The sequence below is a fragment of the Crassostrea angulata genome, chromosome 2, assembly GCF_025612915.1.
Source record: "Crassostrea angulata isolate pt1a10 chromosome 2, ASM2561291v2, whole genome shotgun sequence".
Lineage (NCBI taxonomy): Eukaryota > Metazoa > Mollusca > Bivalvia > Ostreida > Ostreidae > Magallana > Magallana angulata.
This window is the reverse complement of record NC_069112.1, coordinates 77,524,577-77,539,128: the sequence shown is the minus strand read 5'-3', so window position 1 is coordinate 77,539,128 and position 14,552 is coordinate 77,524,577. Positions and strand designations below refer to the sequence as shown.

Here is a 14,552-nt window from a genome sequence, read left to right as displayed (position 1 = left end):
TCTATGAGATTGTATATTATAATATGAGATTCCAGTGCTATAGTATGGGATTTCAACGCATGCTATACTAGTTCAATACTATGATTTACTATTGTGTATATTGTAAAAGATATGCTTGATCTTACTGTAGAACTATAGTTACGGCGATAAATATCAACATAATTAGCTGTGGGACATTGTTTTCAGATCATATATTCAACTGTTGCAGACTGGGACAATGTTGCATTAGCTCATATAACAAAGCAAACACAGTGTAGCTTCAGTCAGGTGTTGATCTTACCTAAAAGAAATGTTTATGAACACAAAGAGTAGTGTGTATAACAATATGTAGAAACATTAAAATTTCTTAATGAAACTGGTCATTGAGAATAAGAACCAGTGTGCGCGGGAAAAAGAACGAGCTAAACCTACAGTTCATCAAACAAAATTTTTTGTCTACGTCCCATAATGCTCTCTAATGTTTTCACCCGTGGTGCTATGCCAAAAATGGCCGACTTTTAACTCGTAATTTACGGTGTCTTAAGGTTTGAAGACACGTTTTGAGTACCGCATATGCTTTGGCGAGACTCAAGAAATTTGTTACATGCTTCCATACCTTCGTATATTGAGTCGAAATACGTAAACAAAGACGAACAAATCATGGATGACGTCACAGTGCTCTCGCTCTATATTTCCCGCGATAAATTTAGAGGTGGATCAAACATCTGTAATGCGTTTACTAGCTATTTCAGTATAGACTGCGATACCTGCCTCATTGACATATGATTTGTTTTTATTTATTTTTTTTACATAGAGATTATATAAATAAATACTAGCAAGAGCCATACTTTACTCAATTTTTAAGCTAATTGTGCATGCATGTACAGTAGGCAGGTAAGTATATGAGTAGGCAGGAAATAAACAATAGGACATTTTGAACAAAATAAAAAGGAATAAAGAAAAAAAATAAACAGTTAAAAAAATTATGTAGATATTGCATATAGTCAAACCATTAAATTTAAAGGTGGGAAATGACACACCTACAAGGGGGGTTGCGCTGTATGTATCATAACCATTAAAATTACATATGTAGTACCTTTGGCATACTCATTGTAGAGCAATACTCTCTCAAAAATTCTTTGACGTTCGGTGATACTTAAATAACACTAGGTTGACAATGATGCAAGGTATGTGTAATTCTTGCTGCGCTCGCCAGAACGGTAGCACCGTAAAACATATTAATTTGAAATGAAATGCTATTTTTTAAATTTTTACATTAGCCTTATCTGTTCATACTTAGATGCTTTTTACCCATGTTTTCTTAATACTTTGTTGGAAACATGTATTAGCATTCTGATTTCATATTGCATGTGATTTGCCTCCAATTGCTTTCCTTCATGGCTTATATATTTTCAATGTACCCTTCCCTGTGTTATTGTGTTAGTTTCAAAGACTTTAAAAACTCTATAAGTGCTATTAACCAGAAAAAGACAACTTCTATAAAGTCTAAAAAAGGAGATGTCAGTGAAACCCTTCAGTGTGTAGGCCAGATAAGAATACATTTGTATGAATTTTGCTTCTGTAAATTTACGGATATATAAAATGTGTGTAATATGTAGCTAACTATCTATATTAATATTGAGTATGCACTCTGATTTTATGAGTCAAATTAGTTAGATACGCCAAACCACTTTGTAAATGATCAATACAAGAAGATATATTTTTCTTTTTTTCTTCTGACAAAAACATATACATGTACAGTGTACGAGGGTTGTTTGGAAAATATTGAAACAACACGGATATTTCCATTTCTAAATTACGAATTATGATGAAAATAGGCATAAACATTGAACAAAAACATTAACAAATACTGTAAAATCATTAAATTTCGTGGGGGCCAATTTTCATGGATTGCTTAAATTTTACAGGTTCATGGGGACGTAATTTCGTGTATTCTCTGAAACCTAGAAAGGAAATATGACTTTATTACAATAATTTATTAATTCGTGGATGATGTTAATTCGTGGTTGAGAGGTACCCACGAATTCCACGAAAATTGAGCCACCACGATGATTCCACAGTAATTAAAGAAAGTAATATTTAAAAAATGTTTAATATTTTGTTTACAACGGTAGATTACCAAATCGGTGGTGGGGTACCCGGCGCAAGCATAAACTCGGATAATAAGAAAACTAGAACACCGTCTTTCTAAGTGTCCGCAAACTTACAGCTTATACTAAAAGAAATTAGATTATATTTGTTCATTTTGCTATTTATTGTGACTAACTTTTGATCAAGTTTCACGAGTGTTTGAGTTGAAATACGGATATGGTACAGATATATTTACCAAGCAATAGGAATTTGAAAACGACGGTATATAGAAATTTCACGCCAAAGCGGCGCAGTGAAGATACATCAAATAAATGGTAATTTCGGAAAAAGACCTTTTAATACCACCCAACTGCTTTAACAAACACTATACGACGGCAAGGGATAAAGAACTTCAGTTTATCGTCTTTTTTCGCTAATTGTTTAGCTAGAATTCAGACAAAGTGACTAAATATCAAATACTTTTTACACACTAACTGATGTAAACAGTTCTAAAATATGTACACAGGATCTATGTAGGAGACATTTCACAGTAATTTGACTTTCAGTTAGAAATGGCCCGATTTTTTTTAACAAAATCAAGTATGGAAGGAATAGGCGGATGTTGACATCTTGAAATGTAAAAAAAGATGAGAAATGAAGAATTAATTCTAATTTCTCTTTGTTTGTTAGGTTTATAAAACAATAAGAAGCGTCAAAATGACATTGCGGTAAGTTTGCAGTTGCGCCAGGTCACTGGGGGATGGCAATTTGGTCAGCTTACCAGAAATGATCCAATCATGCTATGGACAATAAAATTTTTACATTGATAAACTTTATCCTGGTGTACGTTTTGGTGAAATTTCAAGGATTTATCTTTTTCTCAAAGGAAATAAGAGTAAATTTCTCAATAATTTCCGAACAACCCTCGTACATTGAATATATTTCTTTCCTGTAATCATTATATATTGTTAATCTTTTTTCTACATATGCAACATTGCGTGATAGCATTGATATCTTAATATCGACATGTTATTATATGAGTGCAATATACAAGCAATAAACAATACACACAACACACATCTACTTCAAAGAGCTCCCTGTATATAATGAGAAAACTCTTCATGGAAGATAACTCCTGGTAGTTTATCGTTGAAGTTGATAACGCACTGTCAATATACAGGACAGGTGGTGGTACAGACAGCAGGTATAGTGTTTCTTGTAATGTAATTGTTCCTGCGAGATGAAGTCCCCTATTATATCAATATTAAATACGTACAAATATCATTTCAGGTATTAAGATGTGTGTTAAATATAGACAGTTGTGTAACAAGGCATTTGTCTTACAGTTATTTCATGCATATCTTTTACAATGTTTTGTTATGATATGCAGTTTATAGAGATGCAATGAGATTTCAATGCAATGCTATTAGATATATATATATTGAGTATCCACTCTGAGTTTAGGAGTCAAATTCGTTAGATACGCCAAACCACTTTGTAAAATATCAAGAAAAGAAGATAATTATATTGTTTCTTCTTTTTTCTGACAGAAACATTTACATGTACAGTGTACGTTGAATACTTTTCTTTCCTGTAATCATTATATATTGTAAATCTTTTTTTTCAACATATGCAACATTGTGTGGTAGCATTAATATGTTAATATCGAAAACGACATGTCATTATATGAGTGCAATATACAAACAATAAACAATACACACAACACACATCTACTGCACAGAGTTCTCTGTATATAACGAGAACACTCGTCATGGAAGATAACTCCTGGTAGTTCATCGTTGTATTAGATATCACACTGTCAATGTACAGGACAGGAGGTGGTGCCGCCAGTACATACAGTGTTTCTTGTAATGGCATTGTTCCTGAGACATGGAGTCCTCTTTGATATAAATGTTGGATACGTACAAATAAATTTCCAGTTAGTAAGATGTGTGGTAAATAAAGACAGTTGTGTGACTAAGCATTTGTCTTACAAGTCATTCATGCATAACTTTAACAATAGTTTGCTATGCTATAATATGCAGTTTTATTGAGATGCTATGAGATTTCAATGCATTGCTATGAGATTTGAACAAAACGCATCTATACACAGAGGATTTACACATATTTTGTAATAGAATAATAAGAAGCCAAAATATTAACCACCAATCTGCAATGTGAATGAGATTGTATGCTATGGTATGGGATTCCGATGATAGCTATACGATTTCAATGCTGTGTTTTACGACTGCGTATGTTGTAAAAGATATGCTTGACCTTACTGTAGAACAATATTTACGGCGATAAATATCAACAAAATTCGCTGTGGGACATTGTTATTTCGAACATAAATTTAACTGTTGCACACTGGGACACTGTTGCATTAGCTCATATAACATGGCAAACACAGAGTAGCTTCAGTCAAGTGTTGAGCTAACCAAAAAGAAATGTTTATGAAAACGAAGAGTCCGAGGTGTTATATATAAGTAAATAAATAAGAATAATGTCAATGTAGAGTGTATAACATATATATAGAAACATTATAATTTCTCAATAAAAATAGTCATTGAGAATAACATTGCTCCACTTTTTTTTAATTCTAGGGAGAAAACGACACAGTTACAGTTAAACTCATTCATAAACGTTATATTCCACTACTAAAACAATACCGGAAAGATACTTTACTCTAAAGTGCACGCCACTTAAATGTTCACACGTTACACTGGAAGTGATCCTTGAATAAATAGTGTCAAGTGAATGCAATGCCTGCCCCCCCCCCTCCAAAAAAACAAAAACAAAAACCAAACAAAAAAAAAAAATCCACCAAACTAACAAACAACAACAACAAACAAATTACACAAAAATATTGATTTATATTTTTCTCAAGTCATCTGATCAAAATTGTCCTTGACAGACTTTTTCCAGACTGAATTATCATTTGCAAAAATGATTATAAAACTTTTTTTTGGGATGCACTTTTAATAAATCATTACCATCGGAATCTGGTATGATTTGTGACTTGGCAGGACTATCTTTGAGGCCATTCCGTCGGCACAAAAGCAATGTCTCATAGCATATAATACATTTTCATTTTACAGTCCATAGGTCCTGGACGATTGAAGAAAAATAGAAATTTGAACAGTAATTGATACTTTCAATAAAACTATATTGTTTTTGAATGCTGCAGAAGGAAATGAAATAGAATGCAAATAATATTGTATGTAACGCAACAATAGACCAGGTGATATTTATCTCTTATTCAAAAACAACAATGCTGATTTTAATTACTTAAATAATTACGCTTGATAGAAAAGTTTTAAAAGGCATAACTAATTGATGAACATAACTAGTCTAAATAAACTACACTTTTGACGTATTTAAAAAATGTACATTGATGTTAAAAATAAAATAAAGAGAATCTAAATTTTTGTAACAGTATATATTTTTCCTTTAATAGATAAATTGGGGAGAGTTAAGAAAAACGTGTTGAGTGAGATATAAACCTACAATGTAATTGAACAAAAAATCATTCAAAAGCTTTATGGCTTGTAAAGCTTGTGTATGCCTGCCTGCTCACATCAATACTATTACGTAGCAAAACTCAACTCTTTCATAAAGAATAAAACAGGTCATCTATTGAAGAATACATAGCATAAAAGTTGCATGAAACAGAATGCCATAGTCAAAGTCACAATATAATATAATACGAAATGAAGAATAAGTGATGTGATGTGACAAGTAGAAAATAGGCATTTCCTTAAATAAATGACATAAAACTCGAAGAACAATATTCATACATAAAACCTTGAGAATATCACAAAGTATCCTGACAATGAATGACATAAAACTCGAAGAACAATATTAATACATAAAACCTTGAAAATATCACAAAGTATCCTGAGATTGAGACTAGTAAAAGGTTTAGACCTTTGGCAGGAATAGATAATAAAGCACCTGGTATATAAGTAAAGATATGGGGTGTTCATCTGCCTTACAAATGATGTACAATAAAAAAGTGGAGGGCAGGGTGGTGGCAAACCGTGGACAATCATGGATGTTTACAAAATGAACAATTACTACTCATGCGCAGACTAGCTCATATGCATAACTTGCCAGTGCGCATGCCTAAACTAAAAATACACAGTAGTGGAAATCAATACCACGTGGTAAACAAAACATACAAATAAAGTGGTCAACATGCAAAAACTATTTATGGACATAAATTTGTTTTATGCCTGCCTGATCACATCTATCATATTACGTAGCAAAACTCAACTCTTTCGTAAAGAAAAAAAACAGGTCATTTATTGAAGAATACATAGCATAACAGTTGCATGAAACATAATGCCATAGTCAAAGTCACAATATACGATAATACGAAATGAAGAATAAGTGATGTGATGTGACAAGTAGAAAATAGGCATTTCCTCCTATAAATGACATAAAACTCGAAGAACAATATTCATACATAAAACCTTGAAAATATCACAAAGTATCCTGAGATTGAGACTAGTAAAAGTTTTAGACCTTTGGCAGGAATAGATAATAAAGTACCTGGTATATAAGTAAAGATATGGGGTGTTCATCTGCCACCTTAACAAGATAGGCTATATCACTAATCGATAGGTTTATATACCCGTATATATATGAATATAGACAATCTTGTTAACGCCCCATATCCAAAAACCACATTGCAGTTGAACAGAAATGTCAGTGCATGATTAAGAAAAAGTGTACCAAGTTATAACAAAATAACTAATTTGTGGAAAATGGAACACCCTTCAACATAACGACTATTTTTAGAAAAGGCATACATGTACAAGCAAATTTGAGTGTTTTAGTCCCCGACTAAAAGTAAGATAAGTCAAAAAGACAACCAGTAGCTCCTGTCTAATGGTTGCTATTAACTATAAACTAAAAAGGTTACAACATAAAGACTATTGTTACAAAAGACAAAACATGTACCAGCAAATTGACTCTTTGTGCCCCTGACTCAAAGTAAGATAATGGCAAAGATATTCAAAACACAACCAGTAGCCCCTGTCTAATGGTTGCTAGAAAAAAGGATCGTGAACCCCCTGTCTTCACTGTCACATGCAACTGTCAAAACTCAAACGAATGTCAATCAAAACTTAAGTGTTGGGATTCTAATGTACTTTTTAAAAGCACCAGACTTCCATCTACCCATGCCCTGAATTTGTAATTTCGAAAACCTCTAAGAGGCAGCTGTAGTAGCAGCCCCAATGCGGAAGCTATTAGCTTTGTAAAGATGCAAGTCCAAAATTACAAAAAGCTAAAGCCGAACGCAGTTGCTGTGTGAAGTATTGACGCGAGATGGGCGAACCATCCATTAAGGAAAATAACGGCTCTGATGGTGAGGAATGTTTCCTAAGATTTAGGTAATGTAGAAGTGCTTGGCATGGGCAAACTAAAGGATCCGTCGTGTTTTGCTGCAGGCGTAGAGTAGTTGTGTTTGCTTTAGAATGCTTAAAGTGAGGTATATTTATATCTATATACCTATTGCATGGACTATCGGATCCTAACGTGATATTTCCAAAAAGAAGGAAATGCTGGGTTGGAGCATTTGTTTTGGTAAGCTCTCCTACTCGTAAAAAAGTACTTAATGCTAAGGTAAACATGGCCCGGAAGAGGGATTTAGTAAAAGCTGATGTGGTACTAAACTCCAAAGCATGAATTATTTTCTTCAGAATTGTTGGGGTTATAGGTAGCCGTGAGTCAGATGATGGTTTCGATTTCCGGAATCCCTGAAGCATTTTACGAATGCTGAAATGTTGTGTAATATCTGTGGAGTTACCAAGTTGTAAAATAAAACTAAGTGACGAAACCAGTGTTGAAGTAGTGGATGCGGCAAATCCTTTCAGGTAGCAATGTGCAATAAATGTAGACAGGTGATGAACATAGGGTGGTAGAGGGGATGCGTTATATTGAAAAGATTGTTCAATAAAAAAGTTGTAGGTTAAATAAGCTGATTTGTAAGCTGATAATGTTGATTCAGACAGAGAGTTGCGGACTAAAAAATTGGCTGTTTCAGTCAAATCCGCACTAATGCTGGAGGAACTGGAGTTGGCTCGATGTCCATATGTGGAAAGCGGGCTTTGAATTATTTCACCTGCAAGCGAGATAGTAAAACAGCGGCTGTATTAGAAATTCCTGGAATATGTTTGGCATGGAAATGAATGTTGTGTTGCAATGAAAGAATCATTAAACGCCTCATCAATTGCATTAGGTTAGGGTCCTTTGGTGTAGTTTTGTTAATCACATGCACAACTGCTATATTGTAAGAATGTAATACAACGATACAGTTCTTCAGAAGAGGTACCCATAATTCTAATGCAATGACAATAGGTAAAATTTTCTAACTGAAATGTGGTACTTTAACCATTCAGGAGCAAACTTGGAGTAAATACATTTTGTGCGAAATGTGCATCCAAATCCGGCATTACTAGCATCAGTAAAAAAAGGCAATGAAGATGAAGAATGGGATATGCCAGAAGGAAAGAAACCTTTGCCATTGAATTGATTCAAAAACACCCCCCAAGCATGCAGTTTGCCTGTAGATACAGTCGACTGTGGTGATATGGTTTTTGAGGCCAATTGTTAGATCTATAAGACGTCTTAAAAAAGTACGACCAGGAGGAACTACACTTCAGGCAAAATTTAGCATACCAATTAAAGATTGCAGTTCCTTCAAAGTTGAAGAACGCTTTGCTTTGAATTTTTGAATTTCCAATTTCAATTGAGTTAATTTATTTTGAGGTAATCGAATTTCGAAGTTCAAGGTATCTAATTCCAGGCCCAAAAATGTGAGAGTTATGGTGGGGTAAACAGTTTTTTTCTGATTTTACGGGTAAGCTAATGTCATTGGATAGTTGATAAAAGGCAAACAGAGCACTGTAACATGTTGATGAGTGGGGTTCACTTAGGAAAAGAAAATCGTCTATGATCTGCACGCAATGTAAAACAGATAATTTTGTTTCAAGGATCCATTGAAGAGCCGAGCTGATTTTTTCAAAAAAGATTACATGAATAGCTGAGTCCAAAAGGCAATGTTTTGTCGTAGTAATACATATTGTCTACCATGAATTCAAGTAGTTCGAAATCATCTGGATTAATAGGGATCTGTTTATAAGCATTCTCAAGATCTGTTTTTGCTAACAACGCACCCCTTTCCAATTGTCTAATTATATTAATACATGTAGCCGTTTCTACTGATTGCTATTGTACTGTACACAAATCTTTAGGTATGTTGTGATTTATAGACATACCCTCAGGATAAGATAAATGATGTATCAAACGAAATTCACCGACAGCTTTTTGGGCTACCAATCCAAGAGGTGAAACTTGTATATTAGGAAATGGTGGATTTGGGTAAGGCCCGGCTATACGGTGGGCTCGTAATTCATTGCTGAGTTTACTTTGAAGGATTCCATCATTATTGTTCAGAGAAGAGAGATTTCTAGAAACTCTAAAAGCACGTTCCCCCTAATATGGGATTCTAAAACCAAAGGTAAACCCACTAATTAAGATTTGGGTCAAAGATGGATCATAGCCGTCAAGATAACTGGCAGGTTTTCTAGTATTTTGTTTTGCAAAGGTTTGTTTTGGTCTATTGGGACACTGTCTTCGCGGATGCTTTCCCGCACAGTAATGGCAAACATGTTGATGGGGACAGTTGTTTTTTGTGCACGAGCCAACATTGTTGAGGGAATAGCAGTAGTTATGTGACTTGGATTGGGCACACAAAAGGGCTTGTACTCGAGATTAAAATCTAGTCCAGAAACTTAAGCTTCTTGGTATAGCTCAATATTTTTTCTTCTCCCAAGCGCATAATGAAGGTTCTTTTTCGCGCCATCGCCTAAACTTTTCATCATACATTAAAGCAGCAGAGTCTCCACACGAGTCAGCAATTCTTTGCACAGTGTGTGCGTACGTCATTAAGTTTTCAATTTCGTGGGGAAACTTTTCTGCATAGATTTCGACAATTATGTGGAACGCCTCTACCCATTTAGTTATAGATTTGATAGGGCCCTTGTCGTTTGCCTAAACAAAAATGAGCTCACCATTTCTATCAACTGATTCATACTTGTTTGTCTCTTCATGATCAAAATCATTTGGCAACAGGACAGCACATTTGATGAACTGTTTGGCGTGGATTTTTGCCCTAATTTTGGAATCTACACCCAATGTTAAACCAGTTGCCGAGCGTGAATCCCCTTCAGTATTCTGATTAAGCAACTGCATACCTTGAGAAGTTATCTCTTGCAGTAGGGAATGGTAAGGTGTTACTGCTTGTGAAGAGGCTTGTTGTGTGTCGGCTGATTGCTGTTGTGAAGTTGCAGTCTGCATGGGGATTGACGATGAAGGATTGTTCTCAACATGGTGATATTCATCCATATAGCGTCGAAAAGTATCTTCGATGGTTGGGATGATAGAGGCCATACACGTCCTTATCATCGTTTCCATGTCCTCATGAGACATAAGACCGCTTTGAGGTTGGGTTTCTGTGGGAGGATTCGAGGCTGCCTTGTTCCGCCTCCTGCGTTTTGGTGTGGATGCCATCTAAATCTAATAGAGTAAAATATAAAAGAAATGAAGATGTTAATATATACTAAAATGAACATATACAAGAATATGCATAGCCAAAAAGCTTTCATGCTATCTTTAAACTGATCTAATGTAATGTAAAACTGTGGTATAGCAGCTTGTTATATACCCCAGGTATATAAATGTAATGCTCTCAGACAATTAGTGTTAAGCTTGTTATAAATGTTATAACACATTGCTTATAGCAGAAAGAAGTCTGCCATACATTTAGCAGTTTTATCACTTACATATACAATAGCACTAGAGGTGTACATTTTTGCTAAACAGCATCACGACATGCAATGTATCTGAAGACTTTGACGAAAGTAATCGATTGCATACTTGCATCAAGCTAAATCATGTTATGTATAAACATTGCAGCTTGTACACCAATTTAGTTGCTTAGCATAGCCTGAGGCTCTGTTTTATATGTAAACATTGCAAAACTGTTTATCATATCATACATGTATCATTGCTTCTGTCGCCATAGCATTGGAGCTGTTTCTTATATTCATTCAAATCAGCTGATATAGCTTTAAAATAACCAGAAATATTCATATTCTGGTATTTGTTTGGTAAATTGTCATAGACCAAAAAACAAAGCTGTTACCTGTGTCCAAACAAATTATAACAAGTGATGCAAAGTCTTATCTTCAGATTCATCTGGATGCTTTGAACTGAAATAAACATATCAGTTTAAATAGATAATATTACAAACATAAGGTTAATCTAATAAAATTGTTAAAGGTTTAAGGAACACTTGGTAAAATTTCAATTACTTAAAGCGTAACCGACTTATTAAACAAAAATATGAGAAATAAAATTGCACGATGGGTGGTTACAAAGCAATATTTACAGCTAGAAGCCCCTGTCGTCATTGCTGTTTACAGAAGGACTAGGCTTGGGTTCCTGTCTTAGCTGAATTAATAGGACACCTCTGATCTGTCTAAACAGTTTATGGAACCCCAAGTCATTAAGATGAACCCCGTCGCATAAAACTGGTTTCTGACTTTCCGCGAATCCTCTCAGCTTCTAAAATGTTACTGTGTGACAAGCGCAAAATTGCTTAAGAAGTCTATTAGCTTTTTTGACTCGTTGATTATAAATAAGACAGCCTATAGTTCTAGTCACTTCTTTAGGGAGAAAACAAAGCACGGTAACAGACTTTAAATGGAAACACCTTTTAAGTTGAGTCACATAGGCAGTCAATTTAGAAACAATACATTTCAAACTAAAATCTAGTTCACTCGAGTCCAAATCATTGCCTCCAATGAAAACAATTAGGTGCTTAGGTCTACACCCTCGCACTGCAGATGTAATAAGGGATAGATGGTGACCATTGTTCACAAGTCCTCGACTTATACCGAAATAGTTCACCTCTTTGAGTTCATATATATTAAACACAAAATTAGCGGAACGACGTTAACCTAAAAATGTTTTGAGTCTTTTCACATGCGAATCGCCCACTATCAATGTTGACATTATGAAATAAACAATAGAAAAAGTTGACACAGATATTTTCACCCATTACACGCAAATATACACAAGTTCAAACTGCTGTATAATAAATCACATCCACGTCTCTGGTACATCGCACACAATAACTTTGACATCGATGGGCAACAATGTTATGACTGGAGTGTCACTGGCGCCATTTTGAACCGCGCGAAAATCACTCCTGGAGTACCATGAAGCCTTGATAATTCGCTAAAAAACGAGATATAGATAACGTTACCTATGAAAACACACACCAGGCCCCGTTAGTGAATTGTTGAAGTCGCAGAATATCGTAAAATTGGACGGACGGGGTCGTAATTCATGTAAACATCTTCTTTCACAAACCGTGGACAATCATGGATGTTTACAAAATGAACAATGACTACGCATGCGCAGACTAGCTAATATGCATAACTTGCCAGTGCGCATGCCTAAACTAAAAATACACAGTAGTGGAAAACAATACCACGTGGTAAACAAAACATACAAATAAAGTGGTCAACATGCATAAACTATTTATGGACATTAATGTGTTTTTAAACACATCTGGGTGAGTTACATTGAAACTGCTCAATGCTGTTCGTGTAAAGTTTTGCATGGTATGTTTCCAACCAATCACGTAATGTTTTAAAAAGGATGTAACACTCTTCGATACACATTTCATAAATACATAAAAGTCGTATATTTGTCTAACACAGCGTGCAATTCTTATCAAGTGATTACTAATCAATGAATTATTCTAATAAAGTAAATCATTCAATAAACAATAATGCAATAACCACATTCATCAATAGAAGAGAGTTATGTTATTTATTAATTGACAGGTAAAAGACTAAATTATGAATTATTGAATTAAATCTCAACAAAATACCAAAAAAAAAATATTTATATTTATTCATGAAAAAAAAGTAGCAATGAATGCTTTGCATTTACAACTCCACACATCAACTGGTTTATATCTTTGAATTTTTCATTCTACGTTAATCAATGACCAAAACCTACGTAATATTTAATTATGACGTCACGTTTGGTTCGAATACACAGTGTAATATCAAAAATTCATTACATGTGTGATACCACTGTATATTGAGCTTAACATAAATGTGATAAATATAAATAACATTTTAAGTGGGACTTGCAAATCATTTGAAAGGATTTGCAACGCCTCAAGAATTGCAAAATATTTTTCTTGAAAATTCGTAAATTCTTTTAATCACATCTATATGAGAATAACCTGTTAAGTTACTGAGTTCATGTCTTGAAAATGTATTCTTCGATTAAGCTTCAAAGCAGAGCCATTTGATCTTGTCAATGACATTATTTGTTTTCTCTGACATTCCGTTATAATTTGAAACTGAATACCGTTGTTTTAATGTTTCATTAGTCTTATATGTTAAACTCAAATGTTTTTACTAATGTTTTCTTAATACTTTGTTGGAAACATGTATTAGCATTCTGATGTCATGCTGCATGTAATTTGCCTCCGATTGCTTTCCTCTATTGCTTATATATTTTTAATGTACACTTACCTGTGTTATTATGTTAATTTTACAGACAGTAACAACTCTATAAGTGTTATTAACCAGAACAAGACGACTTCGATAAACAAAAAATATATTTGTTTGAAGTATTTTTCTGTAAATTAACGGATATGTAAAATGTGTGTAATATTTAGCTAATTATTTATATACAAATTGAGTATCCACTCTGATTTTTATGAGTCAAATTCGTTAAATACGCTAACCACTTTGTAAATTATCAATACAAGAAGATATATTTCTCCCATTTTCTTCTGACAAACACATATACATGTACAGTGTACATTGAATATATTTCTTTTCTGTAACCATTATATATTGGTTATTTTTTTTCTACATATGCAACTCTGTGTGGTAGCACTGATATGTTAATATCGAAAACGACATGTTATTATATGAGTGCAATATACAAACAATAAATACCACACACAACACACATCTACTACACAGAGCTCTCTGTATATAACGATAATACACTTCATGGAAGATAACTCCTGGCAGTTTATCGTTGTATTAGATAACACACTGTCAATGTACAGGACAGGTGTTGGTACAGACAGCAGGTATAGTGTTTCTTGTAAAGTTATTGTTCCTGAGACAAGTCCCCTTTGATATACATATTGGATACGTACAAATATCATTCCAGTTAGTAGGATGTGTGGTAAATATAGGCAGTTGTGTAACTAGGCATTTGTCTTACAGTCATTTCATGCATATCTTTTACAATGTTATGCTATGCTATCATATGCAGTTTTATTGAATGCAATGAGATTTTCAATGGAATGAAATGAGATTTGAACAAAACACATCCATACACAGTGTCACAATTTTGTATATATGTTC

The 14,552-nt window shown here is 34.0% G+C and overlaps 1 protein-coding gene across 3 annotated transcripts; it reads right to left on the bottom strand.

The window, feature by feature from the left end:
- Window positions 1–4,240: 4,240 nt before the first annotated feature.
- Window positions 4,241–12,686, bottom strand: LOC128170933 (uncharacterized). 3 transcript variants are annotated; one of them, XM_052836708.1, is made up of 4 exons: window positions 11,531–12,686; window positions 11,285–11,351; window positions 10,152–10,656; window positions 4,241–8,200 (listed from the first exon to the last, which is right to left on the bottom strand). In XM_052836708.1, exons 3-4 carry the CDS (start codon window positions 10,648–10,650, stop codon window positions 7,326–7,328), a joined length of 1,374 nt encoding a protein of 457 aa, XP_052692668.1. In that variant the 5' UTR covers window positions 10,651–10,656; window positions 11,285–11,351; window positions 11,531–12,686; the 3' UTR covers window positions 4,241–7,325. The 3 variants fall into 3 exon arrangements, with proteins under 3 accessions (XP_052692668.1, XP_052692670.1, XP_052692669.1); XM_052836710.1 differs by having other exon boundaries at window positions 10,335–10,656; XM_052836709.1 differs by having other exon boundaries at window positions 12,410–12,686.
- Window positions 12,687–14,552: the final 1,866 nt, after the last annotated feature.